The sequence below is a fragment of the Eutrigla gurnardus genome (genome assembly GCF_963514095.1).
Source record: "Eutrigla gurnardus genome assembly, chromosome: 10".
Lineage (NCBI taxonomy): Eukaryota > Metazoa > Chordata > Actinopteri > Perciformes > Triglidae > Eutrigla > Eutrigla gurnardus.
In genome coordinates, this window is record NC_139924.1 from 8,609,168 (window position 1) to 8,621,413 (window position 12,246).

Sequence of the window (12,246 nt, forward strand, 5' to 3'; positions counted from 1 at the left end):
CTTTTTATCCCTTGTTGTTTTATAATCTGTGAATGCAGGCTGTTACACTACATATGGGACACATTCACATTTATGGGCAATTTAGTGTCAATGAACCTGACCTGTATGTCTAGAGGAAACAGAACCTGGAGAGTACCCATCCCGACGGGGAGAGACAACAGAAATGACAAACACCACACAGAAGCCCGGAGTACTTGTTAATCTGCATAGTTGTATTCTACTAATGGTGCTGTCTCTCATATACATCATACATATTTTTTATGTGCAGAGAAATTATTTGAGAACAAAGAAGGGCTTATTTTTTCCTCCACTTGCTATAATGAATTAGATTATTACTAATTGGTCATGTCAGTTATGTCAGAAATAGTGTTTTTTATGGTTTGGCATGTGGTGGTGCCTTTGAACTACAGAAACCACAAATCATTGGTTGACGTAAACGGTGGCGCTTTACGACACTCAAAGAAAACATTGACGACAGTGTCATGGCGTCGCAGGGAGTCGGTTTTGAGAGTTCCAACAGCATCGAAGAAAGAAAGCATAATAAACGACAGGCACGACAAGAGGCGGTAGAAAAGGTACGAACTGTACGCTTGGTAGAGAACAACTCTATCAGTAATCCGATGTTAGCTTCATTGGCGTCAGATTATACTTAAATCATAACCGTTTAGTTCGAATAACAAGCTAAGCAGGCTAACGGCTAGTCAACGTTATTTACCAATACGCTCAGCGGCGCACAAGCACATTTTTGTTGCAGAAATGTCCTTAACGTGGTATAAATGGTGTCTCTCCCCATCTCCCGGAAAGCTATCACTACCTGTGTGTCTTCACATTAACCTGATAATCCCTGTGCCTGGGCAGGCGGGTACTGTTAAACTGCAGGCAGGAAATTACAGGGCAAACACTGCTGTGGCAGATAGGAGACATGCGACTGTGGTCGCAGCCATGCAGACCATGACGTAACACCTGCTGTCCCCCTCCCAGTGTAAACAAAAGGACAGGCTCGTTGTTGTAATCACATATGTACACAGGTATGTCGCCGTGCGTTATCGTTCTGCTGCGCAGCTGTGTTTGCGTGATACACAGAGCAGATGAGGCAGACAAATGATGCTTCCGGTAGATGAGCATTAAGGCCGTAATCACGTTATCTGCCCGGATCATCTGTGCTTGAACTGGCCCAAAGCAAAGAGTGAAGCTGGGCATGATTCATTCTGCTGGATATGAAGAGGAATTGGCTCTTCAGTGTCGTTGCCATTGCTGCTTTAAATTGTTAGTTGTAAATCATAACTCATATCATATATAGGCTATTATCATAAATCACAAACGTCAGGAAGAGCATCTGAGATGGTGGTCCCTGACCCGGGACAGAAAGATGTGACATAGAAGTAGATTTTAATAACGTTACAATGAAGGGAATCCATATGACAGAGTCGGATTAGACATGTCTGAAAATGCAAATGTTAATGCACCTGAATTTATATTCCTATTAATCCCTTTAATTTCCTTTGTGTCATTCAGGCCAAGCAGCAGTATGAGAAGGAAGAGAGGAGGAAGGAGCTGAAGAGGCAGAGAGGTGAGGACACTTGGATGCTCCCTGAGATCAACCAGAGGCTGCAGGAGATAGAAGAAGTAAGATATAAAGGTTTACACCGCTCAATAATCACTGTAGTGCAATAAATTCTCCAATTCATAACTGTACTATACCTCCAAACATGAATGGCTATGCTGCCACTCTGCAACATGATTCAGTAGTTACCCAACTTCTATAGTTTTGAACATTGTTGTTGATCACAGTATTGTGTAATTATATCAAAGATGTGTGTACCCTTTCACTGCTGTTATGATTTATATTCAAGCAGTTACACAGTGGAGAAAGGGGAAGATCTTGTTGATATTGATGATTATGGTGGCTGTAGCTCAACCTTTAACCACAAGGTTTGTAGTTTGCCTCTGAGCCCCATTTACCTGCACTTTACAGCAGATCACTGCTCCTAATGCTTAGGATGGGTTAAATGCATATGTCAGAGTTCATGTATCTTTGTGAATGTGAGGATAGACGTTGAGTTAAGTCAACAACTATGATGGTGTCAATCCTCAATCATACTTTTGTGAAACACACCCCTAAGTGGAGACAAATGAAGTGATTGAGGGCTGACTCCATGAATGTATTGCATCTTGATAACAAACAAGAAAGTAACCAATGAAAAATGCACAAAATCTACAGGACGGTTCGGAAAAGAGCAAGAAGAAGAAAGAGAAGAAATCTAAAAAGAAAAAGGAGAAAAAGAAGAAGTCCAAAAAGGAGAGAGAGACGGCAGAAGATGGCTCCAATGACAGCTCAGAGGTGAATCTTTGTTATTTTTCACTGCAGGATTCTTTTAATCAATGTCTCAACTTAACAGCTGAATAGTGCCAGTGAATCCTGCTAAACTGGTAAAATTATTTATATATTTCTATTTTCCATCTGTTTGTTTGGATATGATAATCTCTCGTACTGCTTTCTGTCTTCATCATCATTTTCCCCTTTCTCTATGTGTCAGCACTCGGGGGATGAGTGGGTCGAGGCTCAAACACAAGTTGCTAAAGCCTGGCAGAAACCTGATGAGTCCAAGTCTTCAGAGAGCAACCTCAGCGCAGCACAGAATATCGAGGTAAATTTCTAACTTGGTCAGATACTGAATGCTTTATTTAGTCTCTCTTCGTGCAATAAATATTAAGTTAAAAGACAATAATAAAGTTGTTTTTTCCACAGTAGAGCTGAGTAAAAAAAATAAATAGAGCACAAGTGTCGGGCAGTAATGGCACCACTCACTCACTCAATCTATATATCTTTCTTTTTCTTTGTTCAACCTCACACATTGTCTGTCTCTGTCTGGTAGAGAGACGAATGGATGACCTTTGACTTCCTGGCAATGAAAACGACATCCACAACTGAGAAGAGGGCTGAAAAAGAGCGACTGAAAGAAGAAGAGAGGGCAAAGGCTCAGGCCATTGAACAGGTGTGTGCGTGTGTGCGTGTGTGCGTGTGTGCGTGTGTGTGTGTGTGTGTGTGTGTGTGTGTGCGTGCGTGCGTGCGTGTGCGTGCGTGAAAACACTGTGCCAGTCAGTCTTTTCTCATTTTACCAGCTTTGTGGTTACCAAGGTAACAGGGGGTGCTGCCGGTTGGCCAGCACTATCCTGTGACTTGTGTGTGTGTGTGTGTGTGTGTGTATGTATGTATTGTTGTCTGCAGGTGTTTTTGTCAGGACTTTTAGCTTTCTTGCCCCTGTTGTGCTATTGACAGTATGCAGAAATGATGAAGTATATGTGTTTGTGGTTCCCTCAGGCTGGTTTGCACAAATTGGAGCTAAACCCATACTGGAAAGATGGAGGAAGTGGTCTGCCCCCAGAGGAGATGGCTGGTACTGCAGCAAACAAGGGTAATAACAGAGATAGATTGACTCTATTGAGGTTTCAAATAGCATAACATTCTTCAGCTGTTTAAAAACACAGTAAACATCTTTTGATCTCAGAACCTCAGTATGAAGTTTCACTCCAAATGGAAGTTATTGATTTCATTTTTCAATATTCAAGTACAGAAATCCATTGAAGAAGAGGCAGAACTATCAGTGTCTGTGAAAGTTTCCTTAGTAGACCAGAGTTGCTTTACCATTACCATCTAGTGAAGGAAAAAAGTAGAAAAAAATGTCTTTAAGTTACACAGCTGTCATTGTAGATGTTTAAATTTCACTTCTGCACAGTTTAAGGACTTCTTATCCATTGTAGTGTTATTTGTGCTGGTGGTTTACATGTTTTAATAGATATTAATAGAAACTTCTGCTTAAAAAAAATTGCTTTATTATGTCTTGACAGTCAGTTCTGCTCGAAATGAGATGAAGGTCTGTCACAGGGCAGTCTGTGTAGCAGCTTCATCCATTTCCCATGGGGAAGTCGTCTAGATGGTAAACCACATATAACTAAAACTTGCAAGACTCGCTGCCTAACGTTAACTATTCACAGTCAAAGCCTAACCGGAACCATCTTGTGAGAGGTTCACAAATCGTTGGATACCATCTAGACCCCCCCCCCCCCCCCCCCCCACAGTTTTGCTGTGCTGAAAGTATTTAATTTTCAAATCAGAGAGTGACTTGAATACAATTTGCAGAAAAGTCAACGGGGGGTTGACAGAAGAATTAGTGAACAGATAGAGCAGAAAAGCTTCTGAGTTGGGGATTTAAGGGAAAGGGAGACAGACAGACAGACAGACAGACAGACAGACAGACAGACAGACAGACAGAGAGTAAGCTGCGTTAAGCTGACAAGCAAACGCAGGTGTGCATGTGTCTCTTATCTCTACACAGGAAGTACAATTCCCTCTGGAGTTGGCATGGCCTCTCTATTGTAAGCTTTATTTTAACAGCAAGGAAAACTAAGCTCATGCAAACAGCATTGCATACAATTGTTTCTGCTCAGAAAACAAGTTTAATAAAAAAGCCAGTCACATCAGGCAACATGTGGTCAGCCCCAGGATAAATCCAAATTAATGATGTGCAGCTTGAAGTGGAGTAACAAAAGCAAAGCGATTCGATTTATTTTTCAGCTTTTCACAACAAGCAACATAAACTCACATTCTTTTCCAATTCCTCCACCTTCTTAATTAACCGTTTTTGAAACATATCAGTCTGGTTATTTAATGTCAATTCAGATGATGTCAGGAACCATCCATCCATCCATCCATCCATCCATTGTCTACCGCTTATCCTGTATTCAGGGTCGCGGGGGGGCTGGAGCCGATCCCAGCTATCATTGGGGGAAGGCAGGGTACACCCTGGACAGGACGCCAGTCTATATGTCAGGAACCAGTAGTACTGAATTTAATGTTTTCTACATAGACGGTTTCAATCCCTCTTTTGATTACCTTATATTCATCATCTCGGGTGTAATTCATATTAACATTGATATGCTTGTAAGAAGAATTACTCACTGGAGGCTCAGAATGAGTGAAATGGCACAAACAAGTAGAGTTTTTGTAGGTGCTTCTTCGTAACTGTGTTTTTGTCCCCTGGTTCTCAGGAGGACAAGTCGTGAATGATGCAGGTCTGAGCTGGCTGAGGAAGAGCTACCAGAGGATGAAGGAGCAGGCGGAGAGGCAGCAGCGCAGCCTCAATGACGTGGTGGCCGAGAGATACGGAGTGAGAACTGATGGCACGCTGGCAGCACTCACATAATCGCAATTTGTGTTTGTCTGATGTTGTTGTTGAACAACTTTTATAATAGTATCCACTAGGTAAATGACACAGTGTCGATATTTATTTTACAGTAGTTAATGCTAGTGGAAAGTCATAAGGGAGGCTAATAAGGAAGCCAGCAAAGCCAAAAGTCAGCTGTTTGTTTGACTTAACTAAGCAGATTCCTCTTAAACTATATGGCAGGCATCTTTAGAGTAGACCACACGAAAGGGCAAGCGACAAAACCCTTTTAAAATGTCAAAGTAACCTGCTGGATGTTATACAACAAATGTAACATATGGATATATACAAAACCTGAGAATGCATTCAAGCGTTTTAATATGTCTTGTATTTCTCCTTTTACAGTCAATGGAAGAATTTCAGCAAAGACTTGCAGATGCTGAGAAAGCTGTGTATGGACAGAGCAGGGGAGGAGAAGGAGACAGAACACAGAGAGGCGGGTGGAGGAGAGGAGGGAATGAGGTCAGGGAGAGATGGAGGAGAAAAGATGGAGACGGGGCAGAGGGAGATCGGTGGAGGAGAAATGAAAGCGAAAGAGAGTCGTCGCCCGCAGACAGAGAGATATGCCGTACTGGAAGAGGAGAGGAGAGGGGAGGATATCGAGGCAGAGGGAAAGAGAGAGGTCGAGATGGAGACGGGTATAGAGAGAAAGATAGGGACAGAGAGAGGGATGGAGGCAGAGACAGAGATAGGGAGAGGGATGGAGGAAGAGACAGAGATAGGGAGGGAGATGGAGGAAGGGACAATGAAAGAGACAGAGATAGGGACAGGGAGAGGGATGGAGGAAGAGACAATGAAAGAGACAGAGATAGGGACAGGGAGAGGGATGGAGGAAGAGACAGAGATAGGGAGGGAGATGGAGGAAGGGACAATGAAAGAGACAGAGATAGGGATCATGAAAGAAATAGAAAAAGTGCTGCATCATCATCTGGGCAAAACTGGAGTCAAAGTTCTCCCTCTCTTGGTGGGTCACTTAAAAGCCGCTTCCTTAAACCCTCAGAGGATGATGACCCTGGTGAAGGTGAGTTGATGTCGAGGCCTTTTCTAATAGATGACTGAGTCAAGTTTTGCACACATGTGGATCAAACCTCACACCCTTAATCTTGAAAAAGAACAACACGAATTAGGAAAGAACTTACCAAGAGTCTCGGAAGACTTAACAGGCGTTGTCATTTCTTTCCTGTGCAGCAGCTCCAGAGCGTCGTCGTCCTCCAGCACGGCCATCCACAGGTTTCCTGAAACCCAGCTCTGACGATGAAGACTCCGGTCCATGTAATAGAAGGCAGGGAGTTCCTGCCCAGGAATCTGCCAGCTTTAAAAAAACACCACAGGAGGAAGAGAGGGATCCCGGGAAAACTGTGATTACTCCCCAAGATGGTCTGCATGTTGATAAAGTCGCCGTGACGACAACAAGGTTTGAACGTTGAAGGTTTACTAAATGAGGTGGATCCACCGTGTTTATTGGAATTAATCATTCCCAGTGTTTATTTTTCCCACGATCACAATCTTTAAACCTCTTAGCAACCGACCTTTAAACCATTGCAACCTGTATTTCAATTCTTTTAGTCTCATCCTGGGAATAATTAGTTTTACCTTTGGGATTCAGTACTACATACACATTTTGAGGCTTGAGCCCATATTTTTCTGTGGAGGTTCTTGCGGTATTTCCAGTTCAAAGCCAAAAATGCAGAGATGGTGACTTTCAAAGTAAAACAAATCATCTTTATGGAATGGGAATAGATTCCTCATTCCTTGTGGAAGAAAATTACAAATGAGGCATATTTAATCATCATGTCCTTTTGGCAGCTTGTGTAGATTTTGGGTTACATGTTTGATAGATAATACACACAGACACAAAACTTAATGGAACTTAAAGACATAAAAGCATCAATCGGTGTTAGGTCATGTTAATGTGTTCCCATTGCCAACCTCCTCAGAGACAGTAATCCCTCCCATAAAACATGGCTGTCTCTTCACATATGTACTTGATTAGTTTCATGGGTACTGCAAGAGCTGTTGGAGTCCTTATCTGTTTCTGAACATTAGTCTTGATATTCCCAAACTCCCTCGGGCTCTGAACTCTGCAACTCATATTTTATCTGTACTATTTCTGACTTAATAGCTGTCTTTGTGTCTAAAGCACTATATTTAGTCAGACAGTCGAACAGACATTTAGACGTAAGCTCTGAACAAAGTCCTTTGCCTTTAGTCTCAACTGTTTATGCTTTAACCAGAATCTCAGTATGTAAATTCTGTGTTATCGATAATTATAGCTGCAATGACTAATTGGTTTACTCCTCCATGACAGTAGACCGAATATCTCCGAATTGACCAAAAAACAAATCAATGAATCGAGAAAACAACCTAGAGATTAATCATCTATGAAGCGTTAGTTGCAGCCCTATTAGATATCAACCATCAGTCAATCAAGTTGAGTTCCCTCACATATTATTTGCTGTACTAAATATTTAAAGTACAGGTCCTTTTCCTCATGTTCTTTCTTTTAATTACATTTCTGTCACTCTCTACATTTCATGTTTATCTCATACCTTTCCTTTTGCCAACATAGAGTACATGAATATTCGGTCTCATTTAAAGGACACTGAACTGCAACAACAATTAATAGCACAGAAACTCTTTTAAACTGCGTGAAATGATTGCCTCATAGATAGTTTTACCTATGGCAGTTCAACATATAGCACCGTTGTAGCCACATGTCGGAGCATCGCTGCTTTGTAAAGCCTTCTTAGTTGTTCTGTGTTGTGCCTCATTACGCTAAGTTGTTTGGGTAAACCAGCACCCAGAACCCCTGCAGCATGAAATGAGTCTGCAGCGTGGCAGCAGAATGAAATGAGGCTATGAGAAGTGTAATAGCCTAGAACGGTGCTTCCCAGGCTGCAGCTCAGATCCTCCGAGGCGAGGCTGTAATGATCTCCGGTGGGGGGCACAAAAACTCAAATGAATCATAACAGCTAAACAGCGTGAGGGCTCACAATAAAACAGCTAAATGGTTAAATTAAAAACTTCACAAATCCGTTTCTCATTAGAGGGTTTAGGGCTACGATTGGTGTTGAAGAATCCTGTTGTTCAAAGTAAATCTGGAGGAAACGAGATGGAGACCTGCTGGTTGTGATCATGAAACTGGACAGATGTGTTTCATTTAAAATGTTTACTATTGGTTGCATATTGTGGTTGACATGACTCTGTTTGGGTCCGCCCTTCAAAATCTCCTCTTTGTGTTTAACCTAGGAGTGAGAGTGACAGTGAGGAGGAAGAGGAGGAGCTTCCACTGCTGTCAGAGGAGGAGATGAACAAACTGGGAGCCAAACTGGTGAAGGCAGAGATTATGGGCAACACGGTATGTAGGTTGTGTCACTGAACCGGGCTAATTAAACACTTGTAGGACAGACTTAGTCCAAAAGACACACTTTATATTTAAATGAATCAAACACTAGTATCGGATCAGCACTCAGAATAAGCCCATACACAGAGCCCAGGTATTACAAGGTAACAGGACTGGAAAAGTCGGATCGGTGCATCCCTCCTCCTCGTTGTATTCCTATATATTGGATTTACTTTTCTCAACACTTTGACACTTTGGGGAGATTTAACGGCGCATGAGGGGATCTATTGATTTATAGCACTCATTGAGCTGTGTACTTCACTCCCACTCCGTCTGTCTGCACGTGTCAATGCAAAGTGTGCTACTGGGATCTCTAATTGAGTATTGCAGAGCTGTATGTTCCACACACACTTACTTACGGCACACTGCACACACACACACACACACACACACACACACACACACACACACACTCTCTCAAAGTGTTATGAACCTGACATCTAGCATCTCCCTATACGACAAAGCGTGTGTGTCTGTGTGTTAAGTGCCTGTAAGAGTCGTGCACTTGCCTTTTTTTTGGCTTCGACATAAAGGTATCTTTATCTGTCATCATGCCATAAGAGGTTCTGTGTGCTTTTTCTCTCTCAGTCCTGTAGTTTCAGTGTTCAGCCTCAAAGCCTTGTGAAGATTGTAAAAACACCAGAGAAAAGAATGGACATTTGAATTCAGAAAATAGTCTATAGCTATATAATAAAAAGCAGCTCATAAATTATTTACAGATGGCAATTTCTATTAACATAAGTATTGAATGATAATCCAGTAACAGCTGGTAATATCCGATTTTCAACGTATCTGTTAGGCTTCATTTTTATTGGCTTTCTGTCGTTTTTAAAAGGGAAAAAAAGGCAGAGAATATATCTTCATCTTATATTTCCTTTAACACCATGTAACCAAATTGTTTGTTTAAAAAAAACCTGTTTACAACAGTATTGACTGATTGTAGTGTTGTGTGCGTGTGCATGTTTCAGGCCATGGTTGAGAAGCTGAGATCACAGCTGGATGCAGCACACAAAGCCAAAGAGAGCCACGACGCCCGAAAGAAGCTACAAGAAACCGCTCGATCACAGCAGGTCTGTTAATGCGATTTGTGTCTTACGTGTTCATTGTCAAGCTAATGTCACTAGTGTCCACGAGCTATTAGAAACAGCTCACAGCATATCAGAATACAATTCAACAGCACCACGATGTACACCCTCTAAACTTGCCACAAAGTTCAACATCTCTCTTAAAGAATTTCATTCAAAACTGACCAAAATTCTCCCCCAAAAACAGAAGTTTAAAAAAAGATGAGTTCTAAATACTTCCTGTTTCACAGTAGCGGTTCCCCCCTGTACTCATTTCTATACTCACACTGATAAACACTGCAGATTTTCACATTTCCACGTGCAGTCCCATACATTATATATACCCACTCTCAAATCATGCACACATGTTAACACATGCACTCAGAAATGCACAGCTATGATATATATCTACTCAGCCACGCACAAACACGGTGCATCTGTCTCCGTCAGATGTGTCTGCTTCTTTTTCCCCTCCCATAGTCTAAATGCTAATCCAAACACGCAGGGCTATATCTTTTCTAAACGTCACACACACACACACACACACACACACACACACACACACACACACACACACACACACACACACACACACACACACACACACACGCACACACACACACACAGTAGGTTGCAGCAGCATCCATCCCTCGCTGTGCCTCACGTACTCGTTTTCAGACAAAACTAAACTCTCTGCCGTTACGTGTGACTGCTTTTTAAGAGGATTTTGTTTGTTTGAAGTCTCTTTGCTTCTTGGCTCTTACGTCTTGCTGCCTGTATGGAAACGGCTCCTGTTTGGCATTTGAGCTGACCCTAATGGGAAACAAATGTCTTTCAGCATGCTGACGACACTCTCTCACCAGGGGTCATTCAGAGTGCCCCCCCCCCCCTCCTTTATACATATGAGAGATCAAGAGGGAGACAGTAGCGATTATATTGGCTTTCCTGTCTTTGGGATTACTAATGCCTTGTATGGCTTCACACAAACACACACACATATGCATGCAGAAATGAATGGAGGCCTATTTCCGACACGAGCAGCCTCCAGACAACTTTTATAAACACATGGGAAGCAGGCTGTTATTAATTATTTAACCTGCACAGTAGATCATCATTTGCAAATCAGGCCGGCTTCAACCCCCCGAAGCCTGTTGGGTCCAATTTAAAAGACCGGACTGAATTCCTCCACACGTTTCTGAGAAAATGTGATAATTCTTAGGTTTTAGTGCACTCATCAGCTGAGAGGTGCTTGAGTTGGAGTGCTGTTGATTTGCACTCCATGGAGATCCTTCCAATCTGTCTTGTTATAGAAGACTTTTGGCTTGTCTTCACTATTTAGTGTTTTGACTTTTGCCGCCTGTCTGGCTCATATTTTCACTGAATGGAGCCTTGAAAGGCCTACATGTGTTGACCGGAGAGGGAAACTATTCTCTTCTATCATTTTGTTTTTGACAGTCCAGTTTAACCTTATTGTGACTGCATCCCGTCCTCTCTGCTACTCCCGGCCTGTGTTTTTTTTCCTGTCTGTCTTTCTCGACCTGTCAGGTCGAACATCAGTCTTTATGCAACTCGAACATCAGTTCCTCATAATTAGCAAATATTTTGATCTATGAAAAACATGGACCCGTGTTGAGTTTTATCAGAATATTCTAGGCAAGGCAACTTTATTTGATAGCACATTTCATACACAAGGCAGACTCAAAGTGCTTCACATCATAACATGTCATACAATAAAGTGAAAAAAATATAAGAATTAAAAGAAAATAAAGGCAAAATTAAAATCCATTACAGAAAGACAATGAGAATAAAAACAGATTTGCAATAATAAAAAACAGTGCAGACATTAAAAGATTTACCACTCACGTTTTTGATAAGTCAGATCTTGTAACAATTTCCAAAGGGTTCTACATACGTTCTCAAACATATTCTTCTTCACAGCAGTCATGGATATGTTAATCCATGTCCTCCTTTCCTGATACAGTCATCCATGTTAAATATGATCAACAAATCTAGCATTCTTGGCCTGGCATTGCTCGCAGACATTTTTGCACTATTACATCATTGACCATCACTGTTGAGGTATTCTCCTCTTTCTTCACATGCGTGGTAAATGCCAGAAGGTGAATACATAAAATAAACTGTTTAGGAATACTGTTTTTCTCTTTCATTGCTATACATATCCAAAAAAGTGAAAATTACCCATCTGTGTTTTGTCTTTTTTTTTTAGGTCACAGGTCGCTCAAGTGAAGACCAGGAAGTCCTTCTGTTCAGAACAGACCATTCAGGTCGCGCCTGGCCAGTCAACGCCCCCTCTGGTCCCCAGGAGCCCCACGGAGGACGACGGAAGAAGAAATCGGTAAAGAGGGAGTGAAATTAATGTAGAAAAATACATGACAGGACGGCAGGATGGGACATTTTTCCAAAGATAAACCCAAAGCGTTTTGAGTGAATTCACCTGTTCACGACCTCGTCTCTCCTGGTCTCTTTCCTCACGTTCCCCTCTTTCCTTCTCTCTTCAGATAGAGACCCATGTTGACGGGGAGCGTGTGCGCTA

At 42.0% G+C, this 12,246-nt stretch overlaps 1 protein-coding gene across 2 annotated transcripts in view; it reads left to right on the top strand.

Annotated features, from left to right (window-relative positions):
* Positions 1-482: 482 nt before the first annotated feature.
* Positions 483-12,246, top strand: part of cwf19l2 (CWF19 like cell cycle control factor 2) — a gene marked incomplete at its 5' end in the record, with an annotated part of 15,951 nt that continues 4,187 nt past the window's right edge. Inside the window, 13 exons of one of the 2 annotated variants that reach the window (XM_084019154.1) lie at positions 483-575; positions 1,516-1,626; positions 2,222-2,341; positions 2,538-2,648; positions 2,877-2,996; positions 3,323-3,416; positions 5,050-5,168; positions 5,571-6,246; positions 6,414-6,639; positions 8,475-8,583; positions 9,597-9,698; positions 11,920-12,048; positions 12,212-12,246. The exon at positions 12,212-12,246 is cut by the window's right edge and continues 103 nt beyond it. In XM_084019154.1, the coding sequence (XP_083875280.1) occupies positions 483-575; positions 1,516-1,626; positions 2,222-2,341; positions 2,538-2,648; positions 2,877-2,996; positions 3,323-3,416; positions 5,050-5,168; positions 5,571-6,246; positions 6,414-6,639; positions 8,475-8,583; positions 9,597-9,698; positions 11,920-12,048; positions 12,212-12,246 (2,045 nt within the window). The remainder of the gene's footprint in view (positions 576-1,515; positions 1,627-2,221; positions 2,342-2,537; positions 2,649-2,876; positions 2,997-3,322; positions 3,417-5,049; positions 5,169-5,570; positions 6,247-6,413; positions 6,640-8,474; positions 8,584-9,596; positions 9,699-11,919; positions 12,049-12,211) is intronic. The other variant, XM_084019155.1, reaches the window with a different exon arrangement.